The sequence below is a fragment of the Gallinula chloropus genome (assembly GCF_964237585.1).
Source record: "Gallinula chloropus genome assembly, chromosome: 14".
In the NCBI taxonomy this organism is placed as follows: domain Eukaryota; kingdom Metazoa; phylum Chordata; class Aves; order Gruiformes; family Rallidae; genus Gallinula; species Gallinula chloropus.
Window position 1 is genome coordinate 9055463 of NC_140099.1, and position 15925 is coordinate 9071387.

A 15925-nucleotide genomic window follows, 5' to 3' on the forward strand; every position below is an offset into this window, starting at 1 on the left:
ACCACCCACAATTTTCTTCCAGTAGACAACATAACGAATATTGGAAACTGAATGTTAAATGCAACCAACAAACAGCAGGCACTACATCCGCACAAGGTTACTATGAATGTCTGCTTTGCGCAACTTTTGTTTTTAAATGGATGCAGGAGATGTTCTACTTCCTTAAAAAGTAAACCAAACCTATTTTTAAAGAAGCCACATTTTTATCTCTTTATGCATCAAGACATTAAACATTAAGTTATATCATGTTACTGCCAGAGACAAAAGAAACTAATCACCCATTTAGAATAGCAGAACACATCTCAAACAGCTTGTAAGCAGGATAAGTAAGTCAAAAATACTGGCCACCCTGAGAGAAATCAAATATTGAAGACAAAGCACTATATTTTTAAAGAGATTTTCCTCCCGTGCTTTTTCCATCTACAACAAAAAGCTCATTACATGCAAGGAATCTTGTGGAATATATAGCAGCATTTGAAGATCATCAGCAACTCAGATGCATTTTCAGTTCACTTGTGAGGTGTATTTGCAGCACATGTGCTCTTTACAGCAACAACAAAAAATATTTTCACGGTAAAATTATGGTCACTATCTCCTCAGCTCTTAGACTCATTTAAAAAGAAGCAGAATGGAATTTAAGGGTCTGTCCTTTTTCTTGGTTTAATAAGCTTGTGATGTGATGTTTCCTGAAAGGCTATGTTCACCTTTCCGATAAAAACTGAGGCAACTGAAATCACGCATGATATCTGTCACAGAATATTGAACTCCTAGAGCCCAAGAAAAATGCTGAGTATCAAAAGCTCAGATAAGGGAGAAAACAGAGAAAGAGTGTCTTATTGACTTGAAAAAACTTAAAATTAAATTTTATATTCAGTCTACTCCCAGTCATAGTAAATATTTTCAATTTCGGAAAAATTCTTCTACCAGCTCATATCTGGGACACTGGTGCCGTATTATACACTAAAGACTGGAAAATATGGCTTTAAATATACATAAAGTATTAGGACATGGTATATATAGATATATATTTTTATCCTAAGTAAAGCAGAAATAAATTTACAGAATTCTTAGAAAGGAATGATGATTGAGGATTGTCATGAAGGTTACCAGTTTGCAAGCCATGTTTTATAATACGAAAGAATAACTGTATTTTCAAAACTGCTGGTATATTACAAGACAGCAATAACGTGGAAACAACTGTAAAGTTGAGAAATCCTAGAAAAAGTTTAATACTTAAATTTGAAATTATTTTCTTTTTTAAAACGTATATTTATCATTAGTACCAACTATTGGTCTTTCCCTTATTTAGACTGAAAGTGTATAGAGAATGCTTTTCTCAAATGTGACTATAAAAACTGCATGCTATCAGATAGCTGGTACTATGGTAACACCTCTGGGAAATTGTGTCCACTTGATTATAGTCAACCCAATATTCTGCGTATGGAATTGGGTAATTTACCATTGTTTGAACTACTAATCTTGAGCTGCATACTCTTAAGTTATTGCCTACAGAACTGGGTTGAAGAATGCTTTGACTTTGTGTGTAACTGATTGGTATGGCACAAAAAATAAGTTCTACTGTAGAACCGAGTCCAGAAAAAAACAAACCAACTTTTCCTCCAAAAGAATATTTTACTGCAATAGTTTAATGCCCATCATGTGATATTAATTCATCAGCTCTGCAATGTGATTCCAAGGCTTTCATGGTATAGATATCCTGAGGCAGTTCTGACTTGCGTCGCACAAGAGGACGATCTTTTTTCTGATCTTTCTGTGCCTGAAATAAGAACAGAACATATTACTCAATTACCTGAAAATATTTATTGTACATCAGTATGTACACTTATGGAAAAAGAAAAAAAAAAAAAATCGCACCACATATGGAAAGAAATACTTTCTCCACTTTACCCCACCAGCTACCCAGTTTCAAGACTCAAACCCATTTTTTTGGCTAAGAGGAAAAATTCAAAACAACTACCGAATTCTAAGCTACCAGCAATTATGACATCACTACCATGACTGTCACTTGATAACATCTTTAAAAGTGTAATTATCATCTGCTTTCTCAATTTTCATTTTTATATCTCCACATGTAAGATAAATTATTTTAAAAGTTTTCCATTCTTCTAATTACTTTCCCTATTCATGTACCTGTAAATTTAAGGTTCTGCTGTTTTTTTTATCAAGGCTCTCTCAGAAGCAGTCAATAGTATCTTGAAACTATATAATGGTATCTTTATATAGTCTACATGCCTGTCTCACCTACCTTAATTTGCCTGTCAGATCAATTATGTTTATTCACGTTCTTCTATAAAAAGTCCTTGTAAAATGTTGATTAACTTTTGTTTAGCCACTGACATACCATCATGTTCAAAAAGTTAGTAAGTCATGGTGGTCAAATTTTATTGTAGGAAAGAGTATTCCCAAGAAATGCTCATGCAGTCTGGTATATAAAAAAAAATTCCTATTCTACTTTCCTCAGTTATTGTATCACCTTTTCTGTATGGACACTCAGCTATCCTGCTCACCTCTGGCATAAACCTTACTTTCACTGAAACAGTATAGATCTTTACATAGTTATCACTTGGGGAGTTTAATTTCAAAACCAAGTTGTCCTTTTTGATTTGGGGTTTTTCTTGGGTGGTTTGTTTGGGTTTTTTTAACCTGATAATTGCAGTACTACTTGTTTTAGCATCAATTTCTGATGGTACTTAGGGAAGGATCCTCTCCAGTCTCCTCTCAAAGACTCATACAAGAATGCTATCTAGCTTGTTTTCTGCAATGCCCCAGCCTGTTTTCCACCTGGTGACCCAGGCAATCCTCTTGCAACCTTTATACTTCCTACTGATTTCCGTAAGTTTTTGTAACAACAACAATTTCTGTTTCCAACTGTTCTATTAGTTTTGCTACAGTAGGATCTTTATCTTTGAAAACAAGCTTATAATCTAATCATCTCATTTACTACTTGCTCTGAGCAAGGAAAAGGAGAAAAACAGGCAGAAGGAGAGACAGCTAAAGAACACCTGAAAACAGTTCTAACCCAAGTTTCAGAATGTTATTTAGTTCACAACTTGTTTCTTTTTCATTGACGTTACTTTTTAAAACCCCCATCCCTTCAAACAACCCAGGTGGGAAATTGCTCGGTTGATACACTGGTTCAAAATAACAGATCTTATCTCCAATCTTCACCAGTTTTTCAGGTCAAGATTATTTCTATGGTCTTAAACTTCTCTGGATTTAGAATTATTCATATCACTGATACTGGTACCAGATATTGTACTGCAGATATTGTAGTGCAATGCTCCCTGGCACCCCTCCATCTTCCATTAGTTCTAAGTTTGAACATCTAGTTTGAATGTCGTAATTCCAGTTCCACTTAACATTAAAAATATCTGATGATCACTAAGCTAAAGATGAAAAGACTGGAGTGACCTTGAGAGTCCTTGCCCTGCAGAAGGTAATGGAACATGACAGATGGTGGACTGAGGAAGACCACCCATGAGGGGGCAAGACAAATGCACATTTCATGCATTTGTTTCAAAATGCAGTAGCTTTAGCCACTACAGCAACCTTAGTAACAAAAAGCATCATTAGTATCCCTCTGTATTTTATACAAGTTTGCCTAATGAAAAAACCAACCTAGAGAACAGAACATGATGTGGTAGATTTTAGCCATACTTTTAATTAATCTTAAAACATAATCATTGTTCCCATCATGACACAGAAAGCTATTTCTAAATGAAAATAACCCAAAAGTTTCCATAGAGGAAACGTTGAAGAGACCAGGCAGCAGATTCACAGATATTAGAAATGTAACACTATATTCCCAGCTGCTACAGTATCAATGAAAAGTTGCAGCTCTAATGAAGGTTATTACTCTAGGATAAATGGTTACAACCCTAAAAATACGACCCAAGTGTAGGTCTATGATTAACAGCCGCTTAAAAAAAAAAAAAGTAATTAATAACTTCAAAGTACTTTGTTGTCTTTACCTGACAAGCCTCTTCTTTCACTGTCTTTTTCAGCATCTGCAAATCTTCAATTAAAGGTCCATCTGTTTCCATTGCAACAGGACTGTTCAGCAAACTCGTGTCACTATATGTCGGGTACTAATAAAATGCAAAGTGTTAAAATAATCATTCTTAGTAGTAACACCTAATACTAAGGGTGCATTTGAGCAGAATGATATGATCAGTTATTTGACATTAGTGTCTTTATCTTATGCTCCCAGGCACCATGTAATAAATTTCAAAAATGGAACTCCATTACGTTCACTTGGCAGAAACATCCGGTTTAAAAATAGTCAGAACAGACAAAAAATGCTTTGATTATCTGAGATTGAATGTTCTGAAATATTCAGACTTGCCAATACTGAATGGCTACTATAACAATTATTTATCAAAACCTTATTAATACTTCATCTAGAGATTTGAACAGTGTAGCAACTCCAACACAACGATTTTACTTTCCAGTGCAATTTTGTGTTGGAAGAGAAGTACACTGTTAAAAGGTCAAATATGGCTAATACACATTTAAAATAATTTTAAAACAAAATAAGCTTTTCTGTCTTGGACAGTAAGCCAGCCACAGAAGTCTTTTAGGAATAATAAAAACTTGTTCTTATAAACACACTTTTATAGTATCTGAAGTTTACTGTGCAGCCATCAATATTTTAAATACTATTTTAATTCAGATGAGGTGCACGTGGTCTTGAAACTAAAACTCATTTACAAACACACATGCACTTTTTCATTCATGTTTCCCCTTGACAATTTTAATATCTCAGTCTTCTAATAACTTCATACAGATGGGATAAAATAGGAAAAAACCTGACAGCAAGGATTTAACAAATATAATGATATAAAAGTCTTATTATGTATTGTTGTGTCATGGAGCACTGGGAATAGCTCTGAACAACAAGAATTGTCAGTAATTAGACATATAAAAAAGTTCCAGGAAAAAAAAACAACTTAAAAATCCCGTTATAAAGACTGTAAAACCACTGATATCCTTATGTCAATTCAGTGGAGCACTCAGTGTTCCAAGTAATAATTTTTACTTTAAATTGTTTCTAATTAGGTCTCTATGCAGACTATGCCATGGACAGATTATGTTGACTGTTTTTGGAAAAAGTACACTATTACAAAAAATTACTTGGGAAGAAAAGTAAGTTTACCCTGTAAACTTCTACCTTTAACTACTGCAAGGCAATTCCTTTATTTAGTCAGGCATGCAATAGTCCAGAATTTGTGACAGCAAATCACCAGGTCTATCAAGTACTCTTCAAGCAAGGCTTTTGTATGGCTTGGCTGATTAGAGGAAGGTTTTATCACTCAACGTCAATTGCTGCTTTCACATCAATGGTTCTTTTTTGATTAATTTAACTCATCAGTTGTTGACTGATATTTTGTTTAATTTTAACATATTTTATTTGAGCAGCTTACTAATTGTTCCCTGAGGAATGCCACAAGAGCAAAAAACATTTATGAAATTCCTCCTTTGAAAAAAGGATGACCCCATAACTTTGTTTTAAAATAGCACTGAGATCATAGTGTCCCACTTCTGTTTATGGAGTGTTGTTATTCTATCTTCCAGCACCTTAATCTCAGCTAGATGATGCTGAAACATACAATACAGCTAAGTTTCTTGCTGCAGTATAGTAAAATTCTAGCTGCAAAGTAATTGAAATGTTTGCTGATCTTTTTCCCCATAGCAGCAAACTATGACTGAGATAAACCAGCAGCATTTTCCAAGCAAATTATATAGGGGGACGGGATGGGACCCAAGCCAAGACATCCCCTTCCCCATAATTTCAAAACAAAGAAAAATCTAGAGGACCTGTTTTCTTTTATCAAAAAATTCAGATACATCAAGTAATGCCTGAGAGATGTTTTCCTTTTAGTAAGAACCTGAGGTGCAGGTTCACCAAAAGACCAGCCCAATGCAAGTATGAGAACAAAGGCAGCAGACAGGAATGCACAATATTACTTTAATCCATGTGACACAGAGGAAAACTGACCAGTCATAACTCACAGTTTGTGGAAAGATCTCTTTTCTAATATATTGTTTGCAAACAGCTTTTCAAGAGAAACCAATTATGGCATCTCTATTTTCCATAATTTTGCACAATAACTTTTCAAACCGCAATACAGTATATCTCCTATTATAAGAAAAGGAAAAGAGTACTTCATATCATACTTTTCAGAAACCTTTTTTTTGTTTTTAAATAATTACTTGCACAAGAGAAAGGTTACAAATTTTAAAAGTACTTTTATTGTATATCTTTCATAATACAATTAGTGAAATTGCTTTATTTCCATGATCAGACCTGTTTCCCCACTGATATTTAACAGAACTGAAGTATTTAAACATGAACATGTTAATCTTTTCTAAATACCTGGGGATTTGATTTGGCTAGATTTTCTATTTTAACCCATGCTTCTTCCCGTTCCTTCAATTTTAGTTTCTCTCTGAAAAAAAAAATAAAAAATTAGAAGCATAAATGGCAAAAGCAGCTTGGTGAATCCTGCATCACAACTTTTATACTTCAGTTTAACATGAAGGAATTCATTAGAAGAATTCAACAAATTATTTAGTTATGCCTGTTTTAGCCTACTGCCCAGAATATCTCTTTCTGTTGGTCAGGATAATTTGCGTCATATCAGTACCCCATGATCACAAAGCAACTTTAAAAGGAAAAAAAAATAAAAATTGTATTTTCTTGTTGAAAACAAGAAGCTGGCAGATACTAATTGTCTTGTTTTCAGCTGGGATAGCTAATTCCCTCCCTCTTCCCACCCCCAGTAGCTAGTATAGTTCTGTGTTTTGGATTTAGACTGAGAATAATGTTGATAACACACTGAAGTTTTAGCAAAGTGTCACAGATACAAGGAGTTGGGACGGGACACAGCTGGGACAGCTGACTCCAGCTGCCCAAAGGGATAGCCCACACCATGTGGCATCATGCTCAGCGTATAACAAGAGAAGCTGGGGGGACTGGACTGTGGCTTGAGAACTTACTGAGCATGGGTGGTCAGTGGGTGCTGAGCAGCTGTCCTGTGCATCACTTGTTTGGTGTAGTCTTTTCTCATCATTATTTTTCTCTTCCTTTTCTGTCCTACTTTATCTCAACCCATGAGCTTTACTTCCTGCCTGCACCCCCATTCTGCTCCCCATCCCACTGTGGAGGGAGGGAGTGAATGGCTGTGTGGTTGCTGTAGCTGCCTGATGGATTAAGCTACACCAGCAATTTATCTTTTAACAACATACAGTTACTAAAGAGTTAAAATGAAAACAGAAGGAGTTCTTCATCTATGTTGAAAGTGTGTTTGTGTTTTAATGTTATATAATTTGAATTCTGTATTGAAAAAGAAATTGATATCTGTCCAGAAAAAAGTCCAACAGCTTCAGGTCATAGTTTAAAGGAAAAGGCCCAGAGACATTTTGAACTGAACACTAAGGAGAAGCACCCAACAAAACCACACTTACTAAGGGAGTCACAAGTCAAGAGGAATAACATGGGATGCTTTTTTTTTTTTAAGTAGGAAAGGTTTATTTCTTTATGCCCATTGTAATTCAAAATAATAAAGTCTAGGGGTTTTTCCTTTCTTTCTTACAAATGAACAACTGACTGCAGAGGCTGGAATGAATACCTGTCTTTGAAAAGCAGTACAATTTAAAAAGGGCTTTTTGCTTAACAGTGCTATAAAAGCTCCCAGGCTTCAGTACATAGAGTAGATGATCCACTTGCAAATAATTAAAGCTCAACAATTGCATTTAAACACATACACACTTTTCTTCCAACTCCTAATTAAGTTTGGGATGGGGAAGGGGTTAGAAGAACCCTCTAACTGCTCCCCTTCTAAGTTCTTGTGTGGTGGGGGCATTGTTTTGGTTTGGTTTTGTTATTACATCACTCAGCACTCCAGCTGGCTTAGGTCACACTCAAAGCACCACCCCAAAAAAATGGTTGCTTTCCCGCTTCAAAGGGATTCTACTTATTTGCTATGAGGGAATAGAGACTTCACAGCTTTTTATTTAAAAGCCAATGTTCACATTTGGGTATCTATGAACACACGCACACATAGACATATCTTCATCTACTTCATCTACTTCAACTGCAATAAGGAACTTAAACTTGGGCAAATGAGCTACATTAAGAATCTGTACTACTTCCAGATATTGGTTTAAAGTAGATGTGTAATTTGAACCACTACTTGAAGAAATCCCTGTTCATTTTGAAATTAACATTAAAATGCGAGTCCAGGTATTTTCAGAACCTAATTGCTAACTATGGTCCCCAGCCCCTAAAATGAGAGCTAAACCAGTAATACTTTGACTGTCCAATCTCAGTTTAGTAGGCTTTATAATATATTGAATATTAAAAAAAAGTCTGTTAAACAGAACTAGAAATAAAGGAACAGAAGGTAACTGACTTGATAATCACAACAGCTGAGTTTTGGGGCATAAACAAAAAAAATTAAACTCAGCAGGATTCTTCTGTCAAATAATGTACAAATGCCCTGTATGACAGTAAGAGTAACAATTTTATTTTGGATAACTTTTAGAAAAACATGCACGTATGCTCACACACAATGCAATGCTAAAAATACTAAAATACTGGAAAAAGTGTTTTGGGAAGAACTCAGTGACAACATGAAAGAAAATAACACTGGGTAAATAAAACAAGCTAAAATAAACACAGGATGTAAACTTTTTAAGAGATCTTTTACACTGGGCTCCCGAATTGGCAGCGTCTCTCAAAAAGCAACTTTTGGGAAGATGGTGACCCCCCAGCATTATTGGGTTGAGGACTACATGAAGCATCCTGTTCTCAAGAGGATCTTACAGTTCATATGTAACAAGTTTCACCAAGTTGATTTTAAGACTGCTGCACTGTAATCAAATGGGCAACTTCCCACTACAGACACAGTTGTTTTTCAGAGCTAAAAGCACTCTGAACAAATTATTAAAGGACAGACAGACACACTGACATGAAAACTTACTTCAGTTTTTCTGCTTTAAATTGCTGTGTGCAGTCATCGAACAGTTTTTGGTTCATCTCCATGAAGAGTTTCAGAGCATTGTATATCAAGCCATGTATTGTCCTATAAGTAAAACTTCTGGTTGAAACTCAGAGTACTTTAAACTTTGAAATCTATCTTTTCTGGTCAACAGTAGCCAATAGCCTACATAACTGGAAAATTACATCATTTCAGAATAAGTGGAAACAAAACTAGTCAGTGGAAGTTTCAGTTTGCCCTCAAAAGGGCTAATGCAGATACTAAAGTTATCAACGCTGGAAGCAGTTCTCGTACTCTACAGTATCACTCATCACTTACACTTTTCATGTTTGAACTTCATTTTTAATACTATGTGTAACAATAAAGGACTAGGTTTAAAATTTAGCAGCTGACACTGATCAGACTAGGGTTATTAGAGAAAATGCAAGATGACGTTTAAGATCGTGATGTAACTAACTAACTGGCAACTGACAAATTGAGAAAAAAGAAGTTAGTGATTAGAAGAAACCTAGAAAGAGACACCATTCATTTTGAAAACTGCCACACAACAACAGCACTCACTTCAACACAGTTACGCCAGGACTGTAGAAAAGTGTTAGGAAAATGGAAAACATCAGAAAAAAGTTAGATTAAAAAAAAATTTCTGTTTTGTGAAGCACTTTGTTAGAGTAATTTACACAGCTCCAGCTTGTAATCAATTGCTGGTCATTAAATCCCACATGCAATTGGTTTAGTGATTACTTTGCATCATCCATGTGAGCTACAAGTAAGAGTGCAGCTGTACTGGGCAGCATGACTTCTGCACAGAACAAAACAAATGCATGACCTTGAAAGCCAGAATAAACAACAGATGACAATCCCCATTTACTATGTACAGTTGCACTGCTGGCTCGGAATTCTCTGAGTACAGATCTGTTACTGCTTACATCCAGTGACAGTAACCAATCACTTCTAACATCATTTTCTCTTCCATTTCTTTTCCTATGTTTAGTAGCAGACTGATAAATGCATTCTTGGCCAACCCATCAGCAGTCTTCAATTCATAGCCAGCGCTAGACTATGATGCTTTCATCATCCCAGCAGTTGCACAACAGCTCAAACAAAGAGGCACTTTACAATGGAACAGCTGCAGAAAGGAGCTGACCAGGACTGTTTTCATGCCTAAGTACTACGTTATTGTGGGGAAAAAGTGAAAATAGTCAATGGAGACAGAAAACAATAAACAGAAAGGAGATGGGGGGGAAGAAAGAGGATAGGAAAAAATGACCTAATCTACAATCTGCTAGAACACAGAAGAAATGCAAATCAGCAAAGACGTTAGAGGTCAGAAATCAAAGTCAGTCTTCAAAAGTATCTGAACTACAGATTAATGTCACATTTGCTTCATATTAATAAACACGTCATGGGTTAGATGCACTAGAACACTGATTCTTTTATAATAAAAAAGAAAAAACTATCTTCTTCAATTCTTAATATTTCCTAAAAACCCTGACAACAGTCTTCTTATCTAGCAACTTTCATGTCATAGAATAACAGCTCAACAGACTTAAAACTAGGAACTCAAAGAATTGAACCACTTTTAAGCCTGAAATTAGAGAAAAGTTAAGTAGTGGAATTTTATTTGTAGAAGTGTTTCTTACTTGTTCCAATGCGTCTTTGAATTCCGGTACAAGGATGGAAACATAATGGGCAAAATCTTTGCAGCGTTATCACTAATTAAACTCATAATATATTCATTATTCCAGTAGTATAATGCTCGCTCTGCAACCTAAGACAACATGAAAAAAAGGAACATTTTTTCAGACAATCTCTTAAAGAGCAAATAATCAAAACGTTTGGCAAATACAAAGGAAAGGTGTTTCTTGTGTAAACGGGAGTAATGGAGCTGGCAGAGAGATGGAAAAATTCCTTGATAGGGACACGATTCAAGCTATAACCTATGAACTTTGAAATTCAAGCAAAGAAACATTTTCCCAAAGAAAGAGTATTTGTAGAACTCTATTACAACCAGTGAAATGCAAACACTGTGTACTTGAAGGGTTCAGGTAACTTCTGTAAACAGCAAGCTTCTAAGTTTTAATGTTAAGTGTACCACCGAAGTGAATCTCCCAACAGGAATGCACATACTGCACCCTTGAAAAGCAACAATAAAGGTAACATTTGGATCCCTAAAATTTGACACAGAACACAAAATTTCTTTATTTTTTTTAACAAATAAGATTCATTACAGTGAATAACAGCAGGTAGTACCATTACCATGCCTGTTTTTCAGAAATCCTCATATTAGTGTACCTTCAGTAAGTACAGACCTGGAAGTGTGGACTGGACACACATTTGGCTAGTTGTCTGAAAAGAGGCTCCATAACTTTTACAAATTCAGATGGTTCAATAACATCTAGAATTTCTTCGAGTTCATTTAAAAACATGACTTCTTTTGGACTGTGAGTCTTTGGCCAGTATTTCAGGAGTGCCATCACAACCTGTAGAGACAAATTGAACATAAGCTTCATGACAATTTGACTTGACTTTGCACTACATCATATCTCATTAACAAGTCTGATAAACAGAACACAAAACTAGATGCAGAACAGGACAAAATACCCGCAAAACATTACAGACTTCCTGAAAAACTTTTATAAAATAAAGTCTACATTTGTCTTTTTATATAGTTTAAAAGTTGCAACAATCCATTAGCTTTTCTCTCAGACAACGATGTTTTAAAATATCATTTAGGAAATATATCACAGTTTTTTCTTGTTTTCTAGAGAACATTTTTATCAAAGTCCAGCTTTAATATGATATCAAAAAGTCTTACATAGTTTATTTTGTAATGACTGGAATTTCTGAAGGGGAACTTAGTATTTTGGTGATGCATGTGCTAAGTTTTAAAACAACGTTGTAATTGTGTACTGATTTGGCATCAAAACAGGAAACAGACTTGGATGCGTGTCAGATCAGATTTGTGTTAGAAAATACTTAACATCCTAGCTGATGTCTGGAAGAAAGCTAAGATTTCAAGATCTCATACTGTTGGAGTGGCAGAACATCTGAGACTTGACAATTCTTAACAAATATTAAGCGCTCCAAGTGTAAGAGTTCTTGGTCAGCTGCATACTTCTTTTGCTTCGAGAATCCCAGTTTCCAGTTTATATGGAAATGGTTATAATCTATTCATGTGCACTTTTGTTAGTACCAATTGTTTTACTCATTGCTAGTCAATGATTAAGCATAATAGTTCTCACCTAGTTAATATTAGATACAATGAGGCAAAATCATACACTACTAAGGATGACTGAAAACATTCATTCATGTAATTACACACAGCCAGATCAGATTCTGACTCTGTCTATGGTCTAGGCTTGGTAGACATGAACAGGATCTAACTCAAAATCGTTGTATCAGTAGGTAGCTCTGCGTGCCAGAAATCTGTGTGACATCAGTGTCTCAACCAAGCACAGTGCAGGCAACGTAATCTCTGACTAAACTGCTTCTGGATCAAGCATCTCATACCCAGTCAGCCAGAATGACACAAGCAGAGTAAGCTCCACTCTGCCTGTAAGAGGTATGCTCTTAACATTGTTTTAATTCATTTTACACATTCCAAACAACTGTTGGAAAACCTGAATTTAACAGGAAAAAAGGTTAAATAGTTGACTCTTCCCAATATAAACAAATACATTATACATTGTTTATACTTCATTCCCCAAACCTCCTTAAACCGTCTACAGATGAAAGGTATATTAATATTCTAAAACAAATATCAATATCAGATAAACTTACTGGTTCTGTAAGCGTGCTGTCCTTTTCTAGAAACTGAACTACACAGTATGCCAGCTACAGTAAAAAGAAGAAGATTTTTATTAATGCTTATTGTGAAACTGAACAAAGTTTGAAATCACTAGCATAAGCAAAGACTACTACTGAATTCAAATAAAACCACAACCGTTTTTCTGTAGTTTTACAGAAATTATTTGGCAGACAATCTAAACAAAAGGATAAATACAAGTTATCAATTTTTCCCAACCTTTCCAAGTCCATCCTCCCCTTTATCTGGGCTACAACATAGGCAACCACACCATTTGCTGTTTTCCTTTTAGACCTAGTGCTTTGCATTTCAGCACACAATCTTTTCAAAACAAGATTAAAAAACCCCAAATTTCGTCCTCTGAAGTGCTTTACACTCACAAACATTTTGGTGGCCTATGCTGATTTAATAAGCATTTTATATTTCATAACCTAAGTTAGTTAAAATGCATTGAACAGGTGTAAACTGCAGGGTTGTCTATATATGAGATCTAATGGTAACTATGCACATCAATGTAAAGCTGATGCAAGCTGAGGCTCAGCTACAGTATTTACCACTTCAGTTCTGAGAAGGAGACTGTTTGGATGCAACAGTTCACTGTTAAGGCACTTTTCACCCGATAGGCCAATATTCCCAAAGTCTATGGGAAAACCACTGCACATCTCATCTCCTATTGTCTCCCCATTTATGGCAGTTCAGCTGAGGAGCCCAATTCCTTTCCTGTTGTCCCTAGGTAATTTGAGGAAGGTACAAAGATTACATCTACTGTTCTCCAATGTTCTAAAATTCAAGTTAAATGCAGAAATTAGCTTCCTTCACGTGTATGTGGATTTGGCAGCAAATCCTTCTGAATATCTGCCACTGGTTGAGTGCAAATCCTTGTGGTTTTACTCTGGTGTCTCACACACTAAGTTCACTTGAAGTGCTTTCCCACTGTATTCAGTAGGACATGTAAGAAAGGCTATGTCACTTTCCGTTTACTGGCAGTAATGAGGAATGCAAACAACATTAAGATTCTGGAGAATTACTTTGTGAATTAAGTGGAACAGATAAAGACCAATCCAGCTTAGGTAGACAGAAGGAAAAGAGGTCATCACAGAGGTCCACACTATGTCTAATTATACAAAAGGTCTGATTAGCCACGCACCACAGCAGGTTATGTTCACAGCATTAGGAAAAAAAATAAAGATCTTTTTAAATGGGAGCCACTATAGCCCACAACTTCAGCAGGAACTGATGTGAGCCCCAGTAGGCAAGATCTAAAGCAAAAGCTTATAAGCATCTCTAATTACTACAGAATCGTAATTATACAAATAGTGTTGTTAAAAATAGAAGTTTTTAGCAATTTTATTTGAAGAAATGGTACTTAAAATACTTGGGAGTACTTGAACCTACATAGACAACACCAAACTTTCAAATTAAAAAAACAAAGGTCTGTACAACCTCACATGGAGAAAATTTCAGCCCATCACAATACTGCTGTGTTTTCTTTAACACTGTACAATTTCCCAGTCCTCTAGGAATTCTGAACGGAACTAAACTCAGCACAGAACAGACAGTGCTGGTTTAAAAGCATGATACAACTCAGATGCCCCCATTTTTTCTGTGTACTTCTAAAAAGATCTAGTTAAATAATCATGGCCAAGTAAATTCCCAATTCATTTCAAAACCTCAAGCTGTAAGAAACTGAATTCAAATTAAATATTCTACATAGTTTAGAAAAAACCTCTTCATAGATGCCATTCATTAATTTTTTTTTTCCAATTTTTGTATGTCTACACATTGCAGACAGGAACTAGAGAAACAAAAAATTCTGTATGTGGATATATATCAAGAACTCTCAACTCAACCAACTACTTCATGGCCTTTCGTGTACAAACACTACTGTGCTTTTAAAATAAGCTATTTATTTACACTTTTTTTTTTTACTGAACAAGTGAAGCACTGTAAGTACATATATTAAGTAATTCCCCCAAGGGCTCTCTAGGCCAGCTTACTTTAACACTGGCATGAAAAACACTGACCAAATCTTACCTGTGGGTGATAGACACTGAGTGATTTCACTTTGTGCAATGGTAACAAAACCTTCAACAGGAATATTTTGTGCTCTTCTTTTAATGGTAAGGCAAATCCATTAATTATGCTGCCAGGGAAAGAAATTTAAAAATAAACATCTGTCATTACACAAAATCTGAACTACTGTACAGGATACATCAGCATTCTTGTTCTCAGTGTGTTTTGTTTTGTGTGTGTCCCCCACTCAATGGATTAGAAGAATAACCAAAACAGAACAGTGACAGTTGAGAAGCCTCACTTAGGCTAGTAGAAATTTTGAAGTCGGGATGGGAAGGAGGGGGGGTGGAGTGAGCATGGGGAGGGGGTGGAAACAATACCAAAAAAAAATCCCCAAATAATTTTCAAATTTTTAACACATAAGGCTAACATAACAAAGCCAAGAACAAAAAGGTTAGTGACTTAACTAGCAGTTTTGAAGATTTAGCTCCATATTCTAGTATTTAAGCTTTACATAGTAAAGCTCTGTATAGCTTGATAAGTATTACTGGATTCCACATAGTATGTTGAAATAATGATATATATGCAATTCCCTTAATCACTGAACACTCTACTGAAAGTTAAAGAGCTATTCTGAGCAGACATGTAAACCTAAAAAATTTAAAAATGTATTTCCAATTTTAACTGCATTCTGGGCTGCAAGAGGAACAGCAGTGCCAGCAGGTTGAGGGAAGCTATCAGTCACCTCTGCTCAGACCTGGTAAGACACAGTCTGGGCTCCCCAAAAAAGAATGTGGACATACTGGAGGAAGTCCAGCAAAGCACCACAAAGATCATGATGGGGCCGTAGCATCTGACAGACAAAGAAAGGCTGAGAAAGGTGTGTAGGCTGGAGAAAAAAAGGCTTAAGGGGAGATCTTACCCTTGTGTACAAATACCTGAAGGAATGGCATTACAACAGTTACTGCTCAGTAACGCCCAGTGAAAGGGCAAGAGGCCATGAACACAAATGGAAACACAGTGAATTTCATTTAAACACAGTAAGAAAAAGTATTTTACTGTGAGCATGGCCCTGAGAGGTTGT

The 15925-nt window shown here is 35.7% G+C and overlaps 1 protein-coding gene across 2 annotated transcripts in view; it reads right to left on the minus strand.

Annotated features, from left to right (window-relative positions):
- Positions 1-1549: 1549 nt before the first annotated feature.
- PPP2R5C (protein phosphatase 2 regulatory subunit B'gamma) overlaps positions 1550-15925 on the minus strand; it is a 74457-nt gene continuing 60081 nt past the window's right edge. For both annotated transcript variants that reach the window (XM_084270436.1, XM_084270435.1), the window contains 8 exons: positions 14863-14971; positions 12804-12857; positions 11333-11503; positions 10664-10791; positions 9006-9107; positions 6398-6470; positions 3993-4109; positions 1550-1777 (listed from right to left, as the gene is read on the minus strand). In XM_084270436.1, coding sequence (XP_084126562.1) covers positions 1646-1777; positions 3993-4109; positions 6398-6470; positions 9006-9107; positions 10664-10791; positions 11333-11503; positions 12804-12857; positions 14863-14971 — 886 coding nt within the window. In that variant the 3' untranslated portion in view covers positions 1550-1645. The remainder of the gene's footprint in view (positions 1778-3992; positions 4110-6397; positions 6471-9005; positions 9108-10663; positions 10792-11332; positions 11504-12803; positions 12858-14862; positions 14972-15925) is intronic.